Genomic DNA, 24,250 nt, shown 5'->3' on the forward strand with positions numbered 1-24,250 from the left:
CTCCATCATTCTTAAATGGAAGACGTTTGGATGAGGTAGGATTAGCCAGTCTGGGCATGTCCCACGATGGAGGCAAACACCAGCATGGTGATCAGCAGGTCTGCCATCATAAACAGGTGGTCATGTCGCCCACAGTGGTGAAGATATGCACAGAGAACCAGAAGAAGTAGAAGTACTGGTGCCTCAATGAGGCGAATACAGGGTTGGAGATGTCGGGGTCGATCCACCGTTTGGCCCCGAAACCGAAGCACAGGTCAGCCTTCCAGCATGAATATATGTAGAGCATAAGCTTGGAGAGATGAGACCAGGGGTGAGGGTCAACCCCTGGTGAGGGTCAACCCCTGGTGAGGGTCAACTGCTTCCCGTGCACCTCCAGCCAAACGTGGCCATGGACTGAATAAAGACCAGAACCTCCTACTCTGACAGTGGGTTTTGACCAGAGGCGGTACCTTCTCCAATGCTTCGCTTCACATGAATTTTGAATAAAACTGAACTTTTCGACTGCTCCTCTAGCAGAGGTCTTTACCGCTCAGCTTCCCACAATCCCCCTCAAGTTTCTCTGCGTGCCCTCATTGGAAATGAATGGGGGTGGAACTTCTCCTGCCGTTTCCTCAACAGGAAGCGTGCTCCAGGAAACCTGCAGGGGGAAGCACAACACAGATACAGTCTTGGTCAGAGTAGTTCAGATCCAGAGAAATATAAATAGAACATTTCGTTACTAAGCCTTGGAGTCATCATAAAAGAAAAGCCAACTCTCTCTCCCAGGTCATTGGCTCTCCACAATATATATTTTCACTTGTTTTTAAATGCATTAACAAGCACAAAGGATTATTTCCAACCCACCACTTGTACACACACACACACACACACACACACACACACAAGGTTCCACCTGTTAAAAAAAATCTAAATTTGACGATGGTACCATATATAAACAAAAATGCACAGTGTCTCCAGAAAGTATTCACACCCCATGACATGTTTCATATGTTCTTGTGTTAAAGCCCGTGTCACTGATCAATACACAATATCCCACAATTTGAAAGTGGAATTTTGTTTTTAGAACTTTTTTTTTTTTAAACAAATTATTAAAAAATGTAAAGCTGAAATGTTTTGAGTGAATATGTATTCAAGCCTTTTGTTGTGTCAAGCCTAAATAACATCAGGAGTAAAAATGTGCTAAACAAGTCACATAATAAGTTGCATGGACTCACTCGGTATGCAATAAAAGTGTTTAACATGATTTGTGAAGGATTATCTCATCTCTGTACCCCCAAAATACAATTATCTGTGAAATAATCGGTCAGAGAAGTAGCCGAGTGTAAGCCACAGTGCCACGTACGATTCATCTATTGCAGGGAATCATGTCTCATTAAAATAATGTCAAATAACATATCAAATATCTACAAAATTAACATTTCAATTGGTTTAAAAAAAAAATTGGTCTATGAGGTGGTCTATTTATACTTCTGTTTATTATCTATCCAATCAAATCACAATTTATTTCATGTGTACAAGGTCTCAACATATTTATACAAAGAAGAAAAACACAAAAAATAAACAACAGAAGTCAAGAACAGAGAAACAGAGAAACAGTACATTGACAGCGAACACCTGAGAATGGATAACCGGCCAGCCATAGGCTTCATTTGATGTAAGCATATGCGGATGAAGAGAACCCAGATGTAGAAGATGGGAAAGGTCATGACCTGTAGCCATCCATAATAAAACTCCTCTGATGGGTCAACCACCAACTCCTCCTCTGTTCCTCTGGTGATGTAGAGGTGAATCCAGGACCTGCAGTGCCTAGCACCACTCCTATTCCCCAGGCGCTCTCTTTTGATGACTTCTGTAACCGTAACCGCCAACTCCCTCCAGCCGACTAGGAGATGGAAAGAAAGAGAAATGGATGAGAGAAAGGGATGGATGAAAATCTAATTAAATCAAAGTGTATTGGCCACGTACACAGTTTAGCGGGTGCAGAGAAATGCTTGTTACTAGCTCCTAACAGTTCAGTAAAGGAGTACAATACATTTAGCAATATCAATGTAGAGCCGGAAAATCATCTATGCTCTCATAGGCCCTTTTCCAGTAACCCAACACACTGATGTCACATACATCATTTAGTTCTCCCTCCCACATATGCTGTGACATCACCTGGTTTACATGTCTCTATAGACAATATCTCTCATCACTACTCAATGCCTGGGTTTACCTCCAATGTACTCACATCCTACTCTACCTTTGTCTGTACATTATGCCTTGAATCTATTCTCTCATGCCCAGAAACCTGCTCCTTTTACTATCTGCTCTGAACGCACTAAACAATCATTCCTGTTAGCCTTTAGCCATACCCTCATCCTACTCTCCCTCTGTTCCTCTACAGGCTTTAACCAATAGTGCAAAAAAGGTGTTAGGTGAACAATAGGTGGGTAAAGAAATAAAACAAGGCAATACGTTTGTTTTATTAACTGCTTTAGCACACTCTGCCAACCCGGATGTCCTAGCCGTGTTTGAATCCTGGTTTAGGAAGACCACCAAAAACCCTGAAATTTCCATCCCTAACTATAACATTTTCCGACAAGATAGAACTGCCAAAGGGGGAGGAGTTGCAATCTACTGCAGAGATAGCTTGCAGAGTTATGTCTTAATATCCAGGTCTGTACCCAAACAATTCGAGTTTCTACTTTTAAAATCCACCTTTCCAGAAACAAGTCTCTCACCGTTGCCGCTTTCTATAGCCCACCCTCTGCCCCCCAGCTGTGCCCTGGACACCATGTGTGAATTGATTGCCCACCATCTATCTTCAGAGCTGGTGCTGCTAGGTGACCTAAACTGTGACATGCTTAACACCCCGGCCATCCTACAATCTAAGCTTGATGCCCTCAAACTCACACAAATTATCAATGAACCCACCAGGTACAACCCCAAATACGTAAATTCTGGCACCCTCATGAATATCATCCTAACCAACTTGCCCTACAAATACACATCTGCTGTTTTCAACCGAGATCTCAGCGATCACTGCCTCATTGCCTGCGTCCGTAATAGGTCTGTGGTCAAACGACCACCCCTCATCAATGTCAAATGCTCCCTAAAACACTTCAGCGAGCAGGCCTTTCTAATCGACCTGGCCTGGGTATCCTGGAAGGATATCAACCTCGTCCCGTCAGTAGAGGATGCCTGGTTATTCTTTCAAAGTGCCTTCCTCACCATCTTAAATAAGCATGCCCCATTCAAAACTGTAGAACCAGGAACAGATATAGCCCTTGGTTCTCTCAAGACCTGACTGCCCTTAACCAACACAAAAACATCATGTGGCTTTCTGCATTAGCAACGAACAGCCCCCGTGATATGTAACTTTTCAGGGAAGTCAGGAACTAATATACACAGGCAGTTAGGAATGCTAAGGCTAGCTTTTTCAAACAGAAATTTGCATCCTGTAGCACAAACTCAAAAACGTTATGGGACGCTGTAATGGAGAATAAGAGCACCTCCTCCCAGCTGCCCACTGCACTGAGGCTAGGAAACACAGTCACCAACGATAAATCCACTATAAATGAGAATTTCAATAAGAATTTTCTAAGTCTGGCCATGCTTTCCAACTGGCTACCCCTACCCCGATCAACAGCCCTCAACCCCCCACAGCAACTCGCCCAAGCCTCCCCATTTCTCTTTCTTCTTCTTACCCAAATCCAGATAGTTAATGTTCTGAAAGAGTGGCAAAATCTGGACGCCTACAAATCAGCCGGCCAAGACAATCTGGACACTCTCTTTCTAAAATTATCTACCGAAATTGTTGCAAACCCTATTACTAGCCTGTTCAACATCTCTTTCGTATTGTCTGAGATTCCCATTGGTTGGAAAGCTGCCACAGTCATGACCCTCTTCAAAGGGGGAGACACTCTAGACCCAAACTGCTACAGACCTATATCTATTCTACCCTGCCTTTCTAAGGGTCTTCGAAAGCCAAGTTAACAAACAGATTACTGATCATTTAGAATCCCACCGTACCTTCTCCGTATGCAAATATAGTTTTAGGGCTGGTCATCGGTGCACCTGAGCCAGGCTCTAGGTCCTAAACGATATCATAACCGCCATCGATAATCCCACCGTACCTTCTCCGTATGCAAATATAGTTTCAGAGCTGGTCATCGGTGCACCTGAGCCAGGCTCAAGGTCCTAAACGATATCATAACCGCCATCGATAAGAGACATTACTGTGCAGCCAAATTCATCGTCCTGGCTAAGGCTTTCGACTCTGTCAATCACAACATTCTTATTGGCAGACCCAACAGCCTTGGTTTCTCAAATGATTGCCTGCCTGGTTCACCAACTACTTCTCAGACAGAGTTCAGTGTGTTATATCAGAGGGCTTGTTGTCCGGACTTCTGGCAGTCTCTATGGGGGTGCCACAGGGTTCAATTCTTGGGCCGACTCTCTTCTCTGTATACATCAATGATGTCGCTCTTGCTGCTTGTGATCTTTGATCCACCTCTACGCAGACGACACCATTCTGTATACCTCTGGCCTTCTTTGGACACTGTGTTAACCAACCTCCAGACGAGCTTCAATGCCATACAACTCTCCTTCCGTGGCCTCCAAATGCTCTTAAATGCAAGTAAAACAAAATGCATGCTCTTTAACCGATCGCTGCCCGCAAATGCCTGCCTGTCCAGCATCTCTACTCTGGACAGTTCTGACTGTAAACTCTCCTTCCAGACTCACATTAAACATCTCCAATCCAAAATGAAATCTAGATTTCTGCTTCCTATTTTGCAACAAAGCATCCTTCACTCATGCTGCCAACATACCCTCGTAAAACTGACCATCCTATCGATCCTTGACTTTGGCGATGTCATTTACAAAATAGCCTCCAACAAATTGGATGCAGTCTATCACAGTGCCATCCGTTTTGTCACCAAAGCCCCATATACTACCCACCACTGCGACCTGTACGCTCTCGTTGGCTGGCCCTCGCTTCATACTCGGCGCCAAACCCAGTGGCTCCAGGTCATCTACAAGTCATTGCTAGGTAAAGCCCACCTTATCTCAGCTCACTGGTCACCATAGCAGCACCCATCCGTAGCACGCGCTCCAGCAGGTATATCTCACTGTTCATCCCCAAAGCCAATTCTTCTTTTGGGCGCCTCTCTTCCCATTTTCTGCTGCAAATGCCTGGAACAAACGGCAAAAATCACTAAAGCTGGAGACTCTTATCTCCCTCACCAGCTTTTAGCACCAGTGGTCATAGCAGCTCACAGATCACTGCACCTGCACCTGTACATATCCTGTAAATAGCCCATCCAACTACCTCATCCCCAAACTGTATTTAAAAAAAAATCTTGCTCCTTTGCACCCCAGTATCTCTACTTGCACATTCATATGTGCATATATATATATATGTGTATATATACATACAGTACATACAGTACATACAGTACATACATACATACATACATACATACATACATACATACATACATACATACATACATACATACATACATACATACATACATACATACATACATACATACATGCATACTCTGCACATCTACCATTCCAGTGTTCAATTGCTATATTGTAATTATTTCGCCACCATGGCCTAATTATTGCATTACCTCCCTTATCTTAATTCATTTGCACACACTGTATATAGACTTTTTCTACTGTATTATTGACCATATGTCTGTTTATTCCATGTGTAACTCTGTGTTGTTGTATGTGTCGAACTGCTTTGCTTTATCTTGGCCAGGTCGCAGCTGCAAATGAGAACTTGTTCTCAACTAGCTTACCTGGTAAAATAAAGGCAAACATTTTAAAACACACCTGTTGATCATGCTGGTCTGTCTCCATGGAGGGAGCAGGTGACTCTCCAACCAGACAGCAGTCTCCAGGGACCAACTAGTGCTATCCTGCAGCAAATACCAAACAATTATGACTGCATTGATATCTTAGTTCATTTGATATCTTAGTTCATTTGATGGGGCCTAAACTATAAACCAATCAAACCAATAAAGTTGTAGCCAATGGTTGTGTTAATTGAGCTAAATTATAATATTGTAATGAAACGGCAGGGAGCAGGTCTCAAACCCTCCGCCTTCGAGCGCGAAGTCTCGAGGGCTATCGACTGTGCCGTAAATGCAGGCTCCAGCGGTAAAGACGATATCCGCGTTTATAAACCCAGGGTCGTTAAAGTATATTCTACAATCCTCCTCTGTATAACCCTCACTCACCCACACAATCTGACACATTTATACGGATCTATGCAGCTCCAACATGACTATTATGCGTTAGGAAATGTATTTTGTCCCACACACACACCCACGCACGCACACACACACACACACACCCACCCACGCACGCACACACACACACACACACACACACACACACACACACACACACACACACACACACACACACACACACACACACACACACACACACACACACGACAGGTAAAAAAAAAATGTGCACGCCTGACTTTCACATAGGACGTTCCCTTTCAAGGGCGGCGGAGAAAAGAGTACCGGGATGTGGCGGCGAATCCGTGGTAGCGGTTTGTGAAAACGTCACAGCGTCCCTTGCGTGTGGGTGTGTGTCTGTGACAGAGGAAGATGGCAACGAAAAAAAAAGAGAGAATGATTGTGAAATCAGAAAATGCTTTGTTGTTGTCTAAAAAGGAGTAATCTATGCGACAAAAGGATACATTTTTTAGGCGATCTTATTTGCGTTCGTGTGTAGTTTTGTTGTTTGTTTTTGTAATGTTGGCTCCATCTTTATACAGTGTACACCCTGATTGACTGACAGTGGAATTGCCCGTATAGCCACCGTTAGCATTTTGGCTAACTAGCAAGCTAAGTTGTTTCGTGGAAATCACTGCGTGAGTATCTGCCTGTTCAACTGAAATATGTTTCATCAATTGCCATTTTTTTTTTTACTTGCTAACGTTATGTTGCTATTTAGCATTCAGCAAAGTCTGAAAGTAGGAAGGAGACATCTCTATATTTAACTAGTTAGCTATAATATCTGACACACAGCAGCATTTAGCTGGCTGACAGTTGCTACGTGATATGTTATGTTCATCAACTGTTTTATATGAACGTTGAGGCGTTGTTTTACTTGGCTAGCTAGCCAACACATTTTTCCACAAATGTTGTAATTGTTAACGTTTAATAAGTCATATGTTGAAACTAGCTAGCTTTTATTGTTGAATACTCATAAATTATAAACGACTAAACGTTATTTAACAATGAATGCTATTTGGTTATAATTCAACCTGATCTCATAGACTAGACGTAGTATATTTTCACATCTGAGAGGATGAAATTAGTGTTATGTTATGTTTGGATAAGGTTACATAAGACACAGATATTTTTTTGACTTAAGTCACCAATTTTAAAATATGTAACCTTTTGTACAGTTTGCAAAACATCATACACATTGTAATTCGTAAGATATCATATGACATGGATGATGGATATAAACAAAATAATACATGCCATACTAAAAAAGTAACATCATACTAAATGGAGTGTCCTGTCTTTACGTAAGGAATACTTACGCATTAAGGCATACGTGTGTGTGGTATATGGCCTATTTAACATGGCTAAGGGCTGTTCTTAATCACGACGCAACACTGAGTGCCTGGATACAGCCCTTGGCCGTGGTATATTGGTCATATAGCATAAACCCGAGGTGCCTTATTGATATTATAAACTGGTTACCAATGTCATTAGAACAATACAAAAAAAAATGTTGTTTTTTTGTCATGCCCGTGGTATACTGTCTGATTATGGTCTCGGACCATCCACGCCTTGTGGTTAGGGCCAGTAACCGAAAGGTTGTCCGATTGAATCCCCGAGCTGACAAGGTAACAATCGGTTGTTCTACCCCTGAACAAGGCACTGTTCCCCGGTAGGCTGTCATTGAAAATAAGAATTTGTTCTTAAGTGACTTGCCTAGTTAAATAAAGGTTCAATGAAAACAATTAAGGGGGTATAAGCTCTATGGAAAATAACGGAAGGTGTGCGGAGTAGCGATAACCTTACATACTTACATCAGTTTCCAGAAATAGATTTACATAGAGCCCCAAGTTAATTATGTCACAGTTATAATTTAACACATTTACCTTTAGAAATGTGTTAAACATTCACTGAAGTCACTAGCAAGTTTACTAGATTGCTACAGGATCTGGCTCTGACTGTAATTCCTCAGCAATGTCATGTTGGTCTTGAGAACATGAAACATGACTGAGCTTTCCAGGTCAGGAGGTTTTTGAGATGGACTTGACATGCTTGCCACTCAATAATGTATCATGCGGGCACATGTCCCGTGGCCAGGCCAGCGGCGAGAGAGGGAGACCTTTTCCTTACACGATGTGCACAGCTTTTGACCAGAATCTTGTGGGCCCTGTTCAAAAATAGTTCAATTTAGGGTTCCATTTCAGACGCAGATACAGTGTTCAGTAAACATGACTGTGGTCAGTTAGCTTCTCTTGGAAAAATATTTTCCCTACCTCTACATTCTGTCGTCTACATTCTGTCGTCTACATTCTGTCGTCTACATTCTGTCGTCTACATTCTGCCGTCTACATTCTGTCGTCTACATTCTGTCGTCTACATTCTGTCGTCTACATTCTGTCGTCTACATTCTGTCGTCTACATTCTGTCCTCTATCTGGCCATTGGTGAGGGATAGGTGCTCAAACGTACCTTTTTCAGTAGTGATGTGCGCTTTTTTAAACTATCCTGTTTTAGCTTCGTGCCAGTTATCTAAATAAATAATCAAGGTTTACGGTTTAGATGATTATTTTTTCAATCACTTGGCATTGTGTGGGTTGAATACTGTAACAACAAAGGATAAAACAATACATCCAATGATGGTAGTAACTGCTTATCACTTATCAACTATTTTAATCACTTTACTTTCATAAAATATTTTAGTAATTTATTAACATTTATTTTACTTTATTATTTATTTCCAAGTCATATCATCTCTATAGAGCTGCTGCCTATGCTTTCTGACAAAATTACTTTTTAGTAGTTCCTCAAAGGTAAATAAGGCATACTTTTATGACTGCTGAATACCAATTATCAATCACTTAGAGCATGTACAGTTGAAGTCGGACGTTTACATACACTTAAGTTGGAGTCCATTAAAACTTGTTTTTCAATCACTCCACAAAGGTCTTGTTAACAGGCCATGAAATACATCCATCTCCAATTGACTCATGTAATGTCAATTAGCCTATCAGAAGCTTCTAAAGCCATGACATAATTTTCTGGAATTTTCCAAGCTGTTTAAAGGCACAGTCAACATAGTATATGTAAACTTCTGACCCACTGGAATTGTGATACAGTGAAAATAATCTGTCTGGAAACAATTGTTGGAAAAATTACTTGTGTCATGCAAAAAATAGATGTCCTAACCGACTTGCCAAAACTATAGTTTGTTAACAAGAAATTTGTGGAGTGTTTGAAACATTTAGGCTGGAGTCATTAAAACTAGTTTATGTAAACTTCTGACTTCAACTGTATACGAGAATGCTGTTCATTGACTCAGCGTTTCCACACCATAGTGACCACAGAGCTCATCACTAAGCTATGGATTCTGGGACTGAACACCTCCCTCTGCAACTGGATCCTGGTCTTCCTGATGGGCTGCCCCCAGGTGGTAAGGATAGGCAACAACACATACGGGCAGTAGGCAATCCTCAACACTGGGGCCCCTCAGGGGTGCGTGGTCAGTCCCATTCTGTATTCCCTGTTCACCCACTACTGCGTGGCCAAGCATGACTCCAACACCATTAAGTTTATTGACGACACAACAGTGGTAGGCCTAATCACCGACAGTGATGAGACAGACCTGGCAGTGTGGTGCCAGGACAACAACCTGAAAAGAGACTGAAAAGATTTGGCATATGTCCCCCAGATCCTCAATGTTCTACAGTTGCACCATTGAGAGCATCCTGACCGGTGTCTGGTGGAAAGCAGACTGAACTGGGTTTTCCTCTCGGATTTTACCTGTGGTTTGTTCCAATCTGTTTTTTTTTTATCCTGAAAAACTCCCCAGTCCTTATGACGACAATCATACCCATAACATGATGCAGCCACCACTATGGAGAGTGGTATTCATTAATGTGTTGTATTGCATTTTCCCCCATACTTATTAGGGGCTAACGATTGGATTACAACTATCCGCTCTCATTTCCCCAGACACGTGCACTGCTCTGTTTCACCACACTCAGTCATTCGTATCAGGGCATACGTTTGTCTTGTCCAAACATAGTGTATGAATCTGTAGCTAGTCATCATTGTTCAAACTAGTAATTTCCTGTCGACTGAGGTCATATGGTTGTTTTTAGTCTAATTGGCGCTGTTCAGTAGGCCTACTTTGTCTGTCCGTATAATTATTCCATTGACGTCTGTCTTGAGCTTTGCTATTATTATGTATTCTTGCCCAGTCATGTTTTACTGAGCGACAGATCATTATGGGGGATAAAAAGACATGTAGGTCGTTTCTTTTGATTTTACAAAGTGTCGGCAGAGAAAAGCTTTGGAGAGGAGCAAAGTGAAACAATATGGAGCAAGAAAATGAGCCTAGCTTCTAAATCTGTGTCTGGAATACATGCAGCCATGCAAGGGGCCTATGTATTTGTCTATTCCGTTGATAATTGAATAAGACTAAGTAAAGTAATCATGTGCATTTTCATCTCTCGGGTTCATTTTAACAATGTGTCTGAGTGAATGAACACAACAAATGATGTGCTCTGAGACGCGGCCTAAGTAATGCTACAATAACGCTCACTCCAGGCTTTACCTGCATTTACAGCACACTTCTCAGTTTTCTCATCGCCAGTCAATCCAATTACCAGTATCAGGTTTGATTAAAACGGATACGATTACGACGAGATCGGCACGTCTGGTGTCCATAACATGATGCAGCCACCACTCGGTTTGTCAATATGGAGAGTGATACTCTGTAATGTGTTGTCAATATGGAGAGTGGTACTCTGTAATGTGTTGTCAATATGGAGAGTGATACTCTGTAATGTGTTGTCAATATGGAGAGTGATACTCTGTAATGTGTTGTCAATATGGAGAGTGATACTCTGTAATGTGTTGTCAATATGGAGAGTGATACTCTGTAATGTGTTGTCAATATGGAGAGCAGTACTCAGTAATGTGTTATAAATATGGAGAGTGATACTCTGTAATGTGTGTCAATATGGAGAGTGATACTCTGTAATGTGTTGTCAATATGGAGAGTGATACTCTGTAATGTGTTGTCAATATGGAGAGCGGTACTCTGTAATGTGTTGATGTGTGTTGTAATGTGTTGTCAATATGGAGAGTGATACTCTGTAATGTGTTGTCAATATGGAGAGTGGTACTCTGTAATGTGTTGTCAATATGGAGAGTGATACTCTGTAATGTGTTGTCAATATGGAGAGTGGTACTCTGTAATGTGTTGTCAATATGGAGAGTGATACTCTGTAATGTGTTGTCAATATGGAGAGCGATACTCTGTAATGTGTTGTGTTGTAAATATGGAGAGCGGTACTCAGTGATGTGTTGTAAATATGGAGAGCGGTACTCAGTGATGTGTTGTAAATATGGAGAGCGGTACTCAGTGTGATGTGTTGTAAATATGGAGAGCGGTACTCAGTGATGTGTTGTAAATATGGAGAGCGGTACTCAGTGATGTGTTGTAAATATGGAGAGCGGTACTCAGTGATGTGTTGTAAATATGGAGAGCGGTACTCAGTGATGTGTTGTAAATATGGAGAGCGGTACTCAGTGATGTGTTGTAAATATGGAGAGCGGTACTCTGTGATGTGTTGTAAATATGGAGAGCGGTACTCAGTGATGTGTTGTAAATATGGAGAGCGGTACTCAGTGTAATGTGTTGTAAATATGGAGAGCGGTACTCAGTGTAATGTGTTGTAAATATGGAGAGCGGTACTCAGTGATGTGTTGTAAATATGGAGAGCGGTACTCTGTAATGTGTTGTATTGGATTTGCTCCAAACATAACGTTCTATTTGGGACAAAACATTTTTTTTTTGCAGTGTTACTTTCATTTCACTGTCGGTTAGGTTGGTATTGTGGAGTAGCTACAATGTTGTTGATCCATCCTCAGTTTTCTCCTGTCACAGCCATTACACTCTGTAATTGTTTTAAAGTCACCATTGGCCTCATGGTGAAATCTTTGAGCGGTTTCCTTCCTCTCTGGCAACTGTATATTTGTAGTATTTGTAGTGACTGGGTGTATTCCATCCTAAGTGTAATTAATAACTTCACCATTCTCAAAGGGCTATTCAATCTCCGCTTCTTAAATTTTTTTACTCTTCTACTAGTAGGTGCCCTTTTTTGAGGCTTTGGAAAACCTCCCAGGTCTTTGTGGTTGAATCTGTGTTTGAAATTCACTGCTGGACTGAGTGACCTTACAGATAATTGTACGTGTGGGGTACAGAGAGAAGGTAGTCATTCAAAAACCATGTTAAACACCTATTATTGCACACAGAGTGAGTCCATGCAACTTTTTATGTGACTAGTTAAAGCACATGTTTACTCCTGAACTTATTTAGGCTTTGACATAAAGTGGTTGAATACTTATTAACTCGAGACATTTCAGCATTTGTTAAACAGAAACATAATGGAAAACATAATTCCACTTTGACTTGGGAGAATGTGTGTGTAGGCCTGTGGCGCATCTCAATTTAAACCATTTTTAAATTCGGACTGTAACAGAGTCAGCCGGTGCTGAACATGTTTCACCTAAACTACTCCCTAGGTTTGAGGGTCAGCCGGTGCTGAACATGTTTCACCTAAACTGCTCCTAGGTTTGAGGGTCAGCCGCTGCCAAAAAGCCTCACTGTGCCTCAGGCAGGCTAACATTTCTCACTTCTGCTCTGTCGGTCAGTGTGAACAGAAAGGTTTAGTTCTGTTCACTTACTGATGACCTCTGTCTTACTGATGACCTCTGTCTTACTGATGACCTCTGTTTTACTGATGACCTCTGTCTTACTGATGACCTCTGTTTTACTGATGACCTCTGTCTTACTGATGACCTCTGTCTTACTGATGACCTCTGTCTTACTGATGACCTCTGTCCTACTGACGACCTCTGTCCTACTGGGATACATTTTATTTTCCGTCTCATCCCTCTATTGTTACTAGCATTGGAATCTGAGCAGCTGAACTTTGAACTTAGCGACATTTTACGCCACTGAAGAATGTATCCTGAAAAATGAAATCCCCTTTTCATTGTAACCGTTTATATAGTTCTTCTTCTCTTGTTTACCTGACGTTAGGCCAGGGATCGAAAGGTTCACCTGATGGTTTTTATGTCTGAAATGTTGAGCCTTCAGCTTAGCTGTATCAGAGTTTTAGTTAGCTGGTGATATCTGGCTTACATTTTTTTCGTGGGGGGGGGGGCATGATTTAAAGAGCTACTGTTTTTTATTTATTTCTCAACTGGTAATTGATGCCCGCTTCCAAATTGATTCGCCATTCAAATGCATAGGCAACGGAGGTATTATGCATTTTGTAAACGTATAGCTACTTAATAGTTTGAAACCTGAATGTTTTACTACATATATTAGGTGGCATGTTTTAGCCACCCTGCATACCACCCTGCATACCACCCTGCATACCACCCTGCATACCACCCTGCATACCACCCTACATTCCACCCTGCATCCCACCCTACATCCCACCCTGCATCCCACCCTGCATCCCACCCTGCATACCACCCTGCATACCACCCTACATACCACCCTGCATCCCACCCTACATCCCACCCTGCATACCACCCTACATCCCACCCTGCATACCACCCTGCATACCACCCTACATCCCACCCTGCATACCACCCTGCATACCACCCTGCATACCACCCTGCATACCACCCTGCATACCACCCTGCATACCACCCTGCATACCACCCAGCATCCCACCCAGTATACCACCCTGCATCCCACCCTGCATACCACCCTGCATCCCACAGCTGGCTTGCTTCTGCAGCTAAGCAGGGTTGGTCCTGGTCAGTCCCTGGATGGGAGACCAGATGCTGCTGGAAGTGGGGTTGGAGGGCCAGTAGCACTCTTTCCTCTGGTCTAAAAAAATATCCCAATGCCCCAGGGCAGTGATTGGGGACACTGCCCTGTGTAGGGTGCCGTCTTTCAGGTGGGACGTTAAAATGGGTGTCCTGACTCTCTGAGGTCATTAAAGATCCCATGGCACTTATCGTAAGAGTAGGGGTGTTAACCCCGGTGTCCTGGCTTAGCTGTCCAAGCTGTCCATCATACTATCACGGTCACCTAATCATCCCCAGTTTACAATTGGCTCATTCATCCCCCTCTCCCCTGTAACTATTCCCCAGGTTGTTGCTGCAAATGAGAATGTGTTCTCAGTCAACTTGCCTGGTAGAATAATGGATAAATAAATAAAAAATATGACTTTGCGATTGAAACCGGTAGCCTTATTGCTCTCATGTTCTATTGGTTTCCCAACTGTCTTTATCCGGTATCCAAACGAACATTCACACGTAGCTGCGCTAATAATGCTAAACTATTTTTTTTTTTTATCAACATTTCTGACCTCAGTTTTTTTTTGTTTTATGTTTTATGTAGCCCAGGCTTACTGGTTGTAGTGATTTGAGATCTTTAGTCCCACAACTTCTTTGTCGACAAGCTGACTAATAGAATAATAGGTCAACGCTTTACTATGAGACAGTAGTAGATTGACAGGTTCATAGGCGTTGGGTCCGTAAGGCTCGGGGGAAGCTAAGCTTTCCCTAAGTAAATTATCGGAATTATATAGCCTAATTAGCCGTCTCCTGTGTCTACAGAAATAAATACAATGTTTTGAGCTTCCCCTAGCCTTTAAAACATGTTGTACATTATTTATTTGATTAAAGTGTCATCTCCAGGATTCCCAGCCCACGTGGGCTTTTACACTGTATTTGCTTTAGCAAATAAATACACACACACACACACACACACACACACACACACACACACACACACACACACACACACACACACACACACACACACACAGTGCCTTTGGAAAGTATTTAGATCCCTTGACTTTATCACATTTTGTTTCGTTACAGCCTTATTCTGAAATGAATTAAATAGCTCCCCCCCCCCCCCATCAATCTACACACAGAATGACAAAGCAGAAAGCACATTGGGCAGTGATTACAGCCTTGAGTCATGCATATGATGCTAAAAGCTTGTCACACCTGTATTTGGGGAGTTTCTCCCATTCTTCTGTGCAGATCCCCTCAAGCTCTGTCGCTGCACAGCTATTTTCAGGTCTCTCCAGAGATGTTAGATCGGGTTCAAGTCCGGGCTCTGGCTGGGCCACTCAAGGACATTTCAGAGACATATCCCGAAGCCACTCCTGCAATGTCTTGGCTGTGTACTTCGGGTTATTGTCTTGTTGGAAGGTGTTCCCCTGAAGCCCTGAGAGCTCTAGAGCAGTTTGTCATCAAGGATCTCTCTGTACTTTGCTCTGTTCATCTTTCCCTCGATCCTGAAGAGTCTCCCAGTCCCTGTTGCTGAGAAACATCCCCACAGCATGATGATGATGCTGCCACCACCATGCTTCACCGTAGGGATCGTGCCAGGTTACCTCCAGATGTGATGCGTGGCATTTAGGCTGAAGAGTTCAATCTTGGTTTCATCAGACCAGAGAATCATGTTTCTCATGGTCTGAGAGTCCTTTTGGCAAGCTTCCAAGCAGGCTGTCATGTGCCTTTTTACTGAGGAGAGACTTCCATCTGGCCAATCTACCATAAAGGCCTGATTGATGGAGTGCTGCAGAGATGGTTGTGCTTTCCAGATGAAGATGAAATGCTGCTTTATGCCTTGGCTGGGCTCCTACTTTTTACTTCGTCACTTAGTCACTTAGTCACAACTCAGCAATCCTCTGGTGTTTGCCACACTGGCTGTCCAAATTGCAGGCCCTTCTGACTGTAGGTGAATGTGATTTTTTTATTCACAATTCATTTTATTTTAAGAATCTAATTATCTAATGTAGGTGAATTTTATTTTATTTTAAGAATCTAATGATCCTCTGTGGCCAAATCATGTGATCTGGTGTAGTAGCCTACTTTGAAAGATTTTTATTTATTTTTTTGTAGACAAGAGTAGGCAAATTAGGCTCTAATTTTTTGAGGCAATTCAATTAACTTTAGCTGAAGCTTAGCTTATGGACGGACCATCTATGTCTGTAGCGGACTGTAGAAACACGTACTAGCAGTCATCTCTCCTGCTGGAGAGTCACTCTGGGTGATGTGAAATAATTTGTTTTAATTTTTTTATTTTATTTAACCTTTATTTAACCAGGCAAGTCAGTTAAGAACAAATTCTTATTTTCAATGACGGCCTGGGAACAGTGGGTTAACTGCCTGTTCAGGGGCAGAACGACAGATTTGTACCGCCCCAATAACATCCTCTTCTTACTGGCTTCTTCTCTGGCAGCCTCTCATTGGCTATTGCTGATCAGTGTTCTCAAAACGTCTCAACACTACAAGAGCTTTGCGTATTTTGTTTTTACTCAAAAATAAAACATGTTCAGGAAATATCAGGACATCTGGGATCGGTAAGCCCACCCAATTGCGTCTGTGAACACGCGCTCTGAGACATGGAGGATTTTGGCTCCGATCTCAAGCTAGTCTGAGGCAGCTAAATCATGTAGCGGTACACCCTGTTTAACACCTTCTGTGTCACTTCTGCGTCACCTCTGTCTGCGTTTCTCTCTGTCAGACTAGACCTGTGTGATACAATACACCGGCTTACCAGCTTATAACCAAACCCTCTCCTCTCTGTCTAGGTGGTGGTTGACTTTCAGTCCTGGGAGAGCAGTTGGGGCTAAGGAAGGCTAAGCCAATCGCTGCTGGTTGGTGACTTGCTTGAAAAGCCAGCGTTGCACTGGAGCAGCCAGCTAGGGCCATGAGCCAGGGCTTCCTCCTCCCTCTGTGGACCAGAGCCAAAATGGAGGTTTAGCCCAGACAGACGCTGAGCAAGTGTTCAGGTAAGATGGTGTTTTTTTTGTAGAACCTGTCTCTCTCTCTCTCTCTCTCTCTCTCTCTCTGTACAAGTGATGTAAGCAAACCTCTATGAATCATAGTGACTCTCTGAGGCGATACGATAACCTACTTTATCTCCCAGCAGCCTTTGCTCTGTTTTTCTCTCGTCCTGAGCCAAGTATAGCAGTCAGTTGTTTTGTCGTGATTTGGAACGTGGAAATGTGTATGTGTGGGGTGGGGGGAAATGTTCAAGACACCAACTGCTTCTGTGAAGAATGTAGATCGATGAGATGGAATAATGGTATGGAGATTATGCTGTCTGTGGTAACCCACCCCGGATATTAAAGATGAATCACTCCTATGTTCACTCTGTTCTTTAAAAAAAAAAGTTGTGTTAAATGTGTCTGTCCCGTCTCAGCCACAGAGCAATACATTCCTCTCTAACTCTGCTCTCTATTTTAACGTCAGTCACGAGTGAGAGATCAACCGAGAGACTGTGTGGCTTGTACGTTTTTCTCATCCCTATATGCTATAAGCAATAACTTCAGCCGAACAGTAAGGAGTACTTGGAACCCCACACAGAGTACTGACTGTCCTTTTTAAGCTCTATATGACTCTAAATGGCTCTATTCTCCCCATAACTACGGTGATGAAACTAACGCTTGGATGAGACATTTGGCTACATCAGTGTTGCTCGTTACCCAAACCACACTCGGTGAACTTCCTCTGTCTGTGTGGGCTGGGGCCCTGTGCTCTTCTGGGTTAGGATGGGGGGCTGGGGCCCCTGCTCTTCTGGGTTAGGATGGGGGGCTGGGGCCCCGTGCTCTTCTGGGTTAGGATGGGGGGCTGGGGCCCCGTGCTCTTCTGGGTTAGGATGGGGGCTGGGGCCCCGTGCTCTTCTGGGTTAGGATGGGGGCTGGGGCCCCGTGCTCTTCTGGGTTAGGATGGGGGCTGGGGCCCCGTGCTCTTCTGGGTTAGGATGGGGGGCTGGGGCCCCGTGCTCTTCTGGGTTAGGATGGGGGGCTGGGGCCCTGTGCTCTTCTGGGTTAGGATGGGGGGCTGGGGCCCCGTGCTCTTCTGGGTTAGGATGGGGGCTGGGGCCCTGTGCTCTTCTGGGTTAGGATGGGGGCTGGGGCCCCGTGCTCTTCTGGGTTATGATGGGGGGCTGGGGCCCTGTGCTCTTCTGGGTTAGGATGGGGGCTGGGGCCCTGTGCTCTTCTGGGTTAGGATGGGGGCTGGGGCCCCGTGCTCTTCTGGGTTAGGATGGGGGCTGGGGCCCTGTGCTCTTCTGGGTTAGGATGGGGGCTGGGGCCCCGTGCTCTTCTGGGTTAGGATGGGGGCTGGGGCCCTGTGCTCTTCTGGGTTAGGATAGGGGGCTGGGGCCCCCTGCTCTTCTGGGTTAGGATGGGGGGCTGGGGCCCTGTGCTCTTCTGGGTTAGGGATGGGGGCTGGGGCCCCGTGCTCTTCTGGGTTAGGATGGGGGCTGGGGCCCCGTGCTCTTCTGGGTTAGGATGGGGGCTGGGGCCCCGTGCTCTTCTGGTTTAGGATGGGGGGCTGGGGCCCCGTGCTCTTCTGGGTTAGGATGGGGGGCTGGGGCCCCGTGCTCTTCTGGGTTACGATGGGGGGCTGGGGCCCCGTGCTGCTCTCCTGGGTTACGATTGGGGTCAGCAGGGGCATAGGCTGCTCACCTCAGCCCTATGCTGCTCTTCTGGGTTAGGATGGGGGGGGGCTTGGGCCCAGTGCTGCTCTTCTGGGTTAGGATGGGGGTCAGCAGGGGCATAGGCTGCTCACCTCACCTCAGCTCTATGTACGGCATATAGCTTCCCTCACACAGCCCATTAGAGACATGGGGAGCAGTGTGGCGAGGGGTTGAGGTCAATTCAAATTGAAGGCAGCCAATTCAAATTGAAGGCAGCCAATTCAAATTGAAGGCAGCCAATTCAAATTGAAGGCAGCCAATTCAAATTGAAGGCAGCCAATTCAAATTGAAGGCAGCCAATTCAAATTGAAGGCAGCCAATTCAAATTGAAGGCAGCCAATTCAAATTGAAGGCAGCCAATTCAAATTGAAGGCAGCCAATTTAGGATGTAAACTCAAATTTGAGTTCAGAGGACCACTTTGAGGAAGAGGAGTGTGTGTATCTATACTGCACAAAAATATCTAAATGCAACAATTTCAACGATTTTACAGAGTTACAGCTCATATAAGGAAATCAGTCAATTCAAAATACATGTATTTTGGCCCTAATGTATGGATTTTTCCGGAAGGGAAAGGGCAGTGTGGAGTGGGTTTGCATCATCTGTGGATCTGTTGGGGTGGGATGAGAATTGGAGTGGGTCTAGGGTATCCGGGATGACGGTGTTGATGTGAGTCATGACCAGCTTTTCGAAGCACTTCATGGCTACCGAGTGCTACGGGGTGGTAATCATTTAGACAAGTTACCTTAGCTTCCTTGGGCACAGGGACTATGTTGGTCTGCTTGAAACATGTAGGTATTACAGACTAGGTCAGGTAGAGGTCGAAAATGTCAGTGAAGATTCGCATGCTTTGAGAACAAGTCCAGGTAATCCGTCTGGCCCCGTGTCTTTGTGAATGTTGACCTGTTTTTAAAGGTCTTGCTCACATCGGCTACGGACAGTCGTCCGGAACAGCTGGTGCTCTCATGCATGCTTCATTGTTGCTTGCCTCAAAGCGAGCATAGAAGGCATTTATCTCGTCTGCTAGGCTTGCGCCACTGGGCACCTCGCGGCTGGGTTTCCCTTTGTAGTTTGTAATAGTTTTCAATCCCTGCCACATCTGACGAGCATCAGAGCCGGTGTAGTATGATTCAATCTTAGCCCTGTATTGACGCTTTGTCTGTTTGATGGTTTGTCTGAGGTTATAGCGGGATTTCTTATAAGCGTCCAGATTATTGTCCTGCTCCTTGAAAGCGATAGCTCTATCCTTTAGCTCGGTGCGGATGTTGCCTGTAATCCATGGCTTCTGGCTGGGATATGTACCTACGGTCACTGTGGAGACAACGTCAGCGATGCACTTATTGATGAAGCCAGTGACTGAGATGGTAGAAGTGTGTGCTAGCAAAACAGTCCTGTAGCGTACCATCCGCGTCATCTGACCACTTTCGTATTGAGAGAGTCACTCGAAGTTCCTGCTTTTGTTTTTGCTTGTAAGCAGGAATCAGGAGGATAGAATTGTGGTCAGATGGAGGGTGAGGGAGAGCTTTGTATGCGTCTCTGTGTGTGGCGTGTAGGTGGCCCAGAGTATTTTTAATAATTTGTATTATTATTATTATTTATTTATTTTCTCTCTGGCTGCACATGTGACATGTTGGTAGAAATGAGGTAAAACGTATTTAAGTTTGTATGTATCTCTGTGACGTGCTGGTAAAAATGTGGTAAAAAGGATTTAAGTTGACCTGCATTAAAGTCCCCGGCCACTAGGAGCGCCGCTTCTGGATGAGCATGTTCTTGTTTGCTTATGGCCTTATAGAGTTGGTTGAGTGCGGTCTTAGTGCCAGCATTGGTCTGTGGTGGTCAATAGACGGCTACGAATAATATAGATGAGAACTCAATTAGTAGATAGTGTGGTCTACAGCTTATCCTGAGGTATTCTACCTCAGGCGAGCATTACCTCGAGACTTTTTAATATTAGACATCGCGCACCAGCAGTTATTAACAAATAGACACACACACACGGCGTCCTTCGTCTTACCAGACATAGCTGCTCTGTCCTGTCGCTGCACGGAGAAGCCAGCCAGCTCTATGTTATCCGTGTCTTCGTTCAGCCACATCTCGGTGAAACATAAGATATTACAGTTTGTAATGTCCCGTTGGTAGGTTAGTCTTAATCATAGATAGTCCAGTTTGTTTTCCAGTGATTGAACGTTGGCCAATAATATGGAGTGTAGTGGTGGTTAATCTGCTCGTCTGCAAATTCTTACAAGGCACCCTGCCCTCCTCCGTCCAGTTCGAGCTGAGTAATCGCTGTTCTGATGTCCAGAATCTCTTTTCAGTCATAAGAGACGGTAGCAGAATCATTATGTTTAAAATGAGTTACAAACAATGTGGGAAAAAAATTATCAAAATAGCACAGTTGGTTAGGAGCCCGTAAAACGGCAGGCATCATCGATGCGGGCCGGGCGCCTGCATGTTGACCTTGGTCGTCAGTTGAACGGTGTTTCCTCTGACACATTGGTTACAGCTGGCTTCCGGGTTAAATTGGCGGGTGTTAAGAAGCTTAAGATGCGCGGTTTGTCAGATCATGTTTTGGAGGATGCATGACTTGACCTTTGCCTCCCAGCGATGAGATAAGATCAAAATTGAGGAGAAGGGGTAAAATAAAATAAAATATACGAAATACAAACTTAACCGATTTTTAGGATATTTCTTCATTAAGCAAGGCAATATTATGTTTATAATATACATTTGGCAGGAGGTTAGGAAGTGGAGTTCAGTTTCAACCTCGTTTTGTGGTCAGTGTGCACCTCCTCTTGAGAGACAGGTCTGTCTACGGTGGCCTTTCTCAATAGCAAGGCTATGCTCACAGAGTCTGTATATTTGTACTTTACTTTTTTTTATTTCACCTTTATTTAACCAGGTAGGCCAGATGAGAACAAGTTCTCATTTGCAACTGCGACCTGGTCAAGATAAAGCAAAGCAGTTCGACCACATACAACAACACAGAGTTACACATGGAATAAACAAATATACAGTCAATAATACAGTAGAAAAAGTCTATATACAGTGTGTGCAAATGAGTTTCACTTGCATTTAGTTTTACTTGCATTTAAGAGCATTTGGAGGCCACAGAAGGAGAGTTGTATGGCACTGAAGCTCGTCTGGAGGTTGGTTAACACAGTGTCCAAAGAAGGGCCAGAGGTATACAGAATGGTGTCATCTGCGTAGAGGTGGATCAAAGAACACAAGCAGCAAGAGCGACATCATTGATGTATACAGAGAAGAGAGTCGGCCTGAGAATTTAACCCTGTGGTACCTCCATAGAGACTGCCAGAAGTCCGGACAACAGGTCCTCCGATTTGACACACTGAACTCTATCAGAGAAGTGTAGTTGGTGAACCAGACGATGCAATCATTTGAGAAACCAAGGCTGTCCAGTCTGCCAATAAGAATGTGGTGATTGAAAGAGTCGAAGGCCAGGTTGATGAATACGGCTGCACAGTAATGTCTCTTATCGCTGGAGGTTATGATGTCATTTAGGACCCTGAGCGTGGCTGAGGTGCACCCATGATCATCTCTGAAACCAGATTGCATAGCGGAGAAGGTACAGTGGGATTCGAAATGGTTGAAAATCTGTTTGTTAACTTGGCTTTCGAAGACCTTAGAAAGGCAGGGTAGAATAGATATAGGTCTGTAGCAGTTTGGGTCTAGAGTGTCTCCCCCTTTGAAGAGGGGGATGACCGTGGCAGCTTTCCAACCAATGGGAATCTCAGACAATACGAAAGAGAGGTTGAACAGGCTAGTAATAGGGGCTGCAACAATATCAGCAGATCATTTTAGAAAGAGAGGGTCCAGATTGTCTTGGCTGGGTGATTTGTAGGGGTCCAGATTTTGCAGCTCTTTCAGAACATCAGCTATTTGGGTGAAGGAGAAATGGTGGGGGCTTGGGCGAGTTGCTGTTTGGGTGGTGGAGTGGGGTTGACCGGGGTAGGGGTCGGGTCAGTTGTTTGGGGTTGGAGGGCTGTTGACCGGGGTAGGGGTCGGGTCAGTTGTTTGGGGGTGGAGGGCTGTTGATCGGGGTAGGGGGTGGGGTCAGTTGTTTGGGGTTGGAGGGCTGTTGACCGGGGTAGGGTTAGCCAGGTGGAAAGCATGGCCAGCCACAGAAAAATGCTTGTTGAAATTCTCGATTATCGTGGATTTATCGGTGGTGGCAGTGTTTCCTAGCCTCAGTGCAGTGGGCAGCTGGGAGGAGGTGCTCTTATTCTCCAGAACATTTTTGAGTTTGTGCTACTGGATGCAAATTTCTGTTTGAAAAAGCTAGCCTTTGCTTTCCTAACTGCCTGTGTATATTGGTTCCTAACTTCCTGAAAAGTTGCATATCACAGGGGCTATTCGATGCTAATGCAGAACGCCAAAGGATGTTTTTTGTGCTGTTCAAGTACATAGTCATAGCTTTCTTTTACGTTTGGGTCTGTCACAGTGGTCAGGTATTCTGCCACTGTGTCCTCTGTTCATGGGCCAAATAGCATTCTCGTTTGCTCAGTTTTTTTGTTAATTATTTCCAATATGTCAAGTAATTGTCTTTTAGTTCTCTCATGATTTGATTGGCTCTAACTGTGTTGCTGTCTGTGTTGCTGTCCTGGGCCTCTGTGGGGTCTGTATGTGTTTGTGAACACAGCCCCAGGACATCTCTGTCTTTGTCTGTCTGTTGTGAGGCTAACCTCTGTATTGTAATAACCCTAACCTCTGTTGTGTCCCTGCAGTGCTGCGGGTCCTCTGCCTAGGCATGGAGTGGTGGTGGTGTTGGCTGCAGACTGGATGACAGGGTCTTCAGGGAGAGCCGACGCGCGTCCCCCTGCACAGACACCCAACCCCCTAACTGACCACCGCTGACCCATTACCACGGTGACACTGACACCGAAGTACAGCCTCACCCCTGCAACCACAGCAGAACCCCCACCCCCCCTCTTTTTCCTCATCCCCCTCTATCTGGACTCTCCTTTCCTGACCTCCCCCTTCCTCCTCCTCTCCTTACCCCCCCCTTCCCTCCTCCTTTCCTGACCCCCCTCTGTGGATCCTTCCTCCTCTCCTGACCCCACCTTCCTCCTCCTCCTTTCCTGACCCCCCCCTGCTGATCCCTCCTCCTCTCCTGACCTTCTCCGCCTCACCTGAACCGCCACCTCCTCTGCTGAACCCCTCTCAACCCCTTCCTTCTCTCCTACCTTGTAGTTCATGTGCCAGGGCCTCTCTGCCCCTCTTTTCTGAAACCTGATCTCTGACCCTTGACCCCTTTGGTCAGGATGAGCTGGCTGAGCCGGCTGACCCCTCGAGGTCCGGGGGGCAGGTCCAGTAGGAACGTAGCACCCTCCAGTCCCTGCTCTGCTGACCCAGAGACCTGCCTCATGGTGTTCGAGAACCACTGGAGACAGGTGAGACTCGAATGCTCAAATGTGTACTAATTTATGGACTGGTTTAGACCTGGGATACCAGATGGGTGCAATTATATTATCAGGTAGAACAGAAA

General features: G+C 44.6%; 1 protein-coding gene and 1 long non-coding RNA gene across 3 annotated transcripts in view; one reads left to right on the top strand and one right to left on the bottom strand.

Annotated features, from left to right (window-relative positions):
- Window positions 1-1,475: 1,475 nt before the first annotated feature.
- LOC135547024 (uncharacterized) lies at window positions 1,476-5,933 on the bottom strand. The gene is made up of 3 exons (XR_010456662.1): window positions 5,833-5,933; window positions 5,047-5,178; window positions 1,476-1,882 (listed from the first exon to the last, which is right to left on the bottom strand). It is a non-coding gene; the product is annotated as an uncharacterized LOC135547024 (long non-coding RNA).
- Window positions 5,934-6,438: 505 nt separating this feature from the next.
- LOC135547701 (FHF complex subunit HOOK-interacting protein 1B-like) overlaps window positions 6,439-24,250 on the top strand; it is a 50,650-nt gene continuing 32,838 nt past the window's right edge. The window contains exons 1-4 of one of the 2 annotated variants that reach the window (XM_064976941.1): window positions 6,440-6,889; window positions 16,855-17,055; window positions 23,490-23,648; window positions 24,026-24,155. In XM_064976941.1, coding sequence (XP_064833013.1) covers window positions 24,027-24,155 — 129 coding nt within the window. In that variant the 5' untranslated portion in view covers window positions 6,440-6,889; window positions 16,855-17,055; window positions 23,490-23,648; window position 24,026. Of the gene's footprint in view, window positions 6,890-16,854; window positions 17,056-23,489; window positions 24,156-24,250 lie in introns of both variants that reach the window. The other variant, XM_064976940.1, reaches the window with a different exon arrangement.

This window comes from Oncorhynchus masou, chromosome 10 (assembly GCF_036934945.1).
Source record: "Oncorhynchus masou masou isolate Uvic2021 chromosome 10, UVic_Omas_1.1, whole genome shotgun sequence".
In the NCBI taxonomy this organism is placed as follows: domain Eukaryota; kingdom Metazoa; phylum Chordata; class Actinopteri; order Salmoniformes; family Salmonidae; genus Oncorhynchus; species Oncorhynchus masou.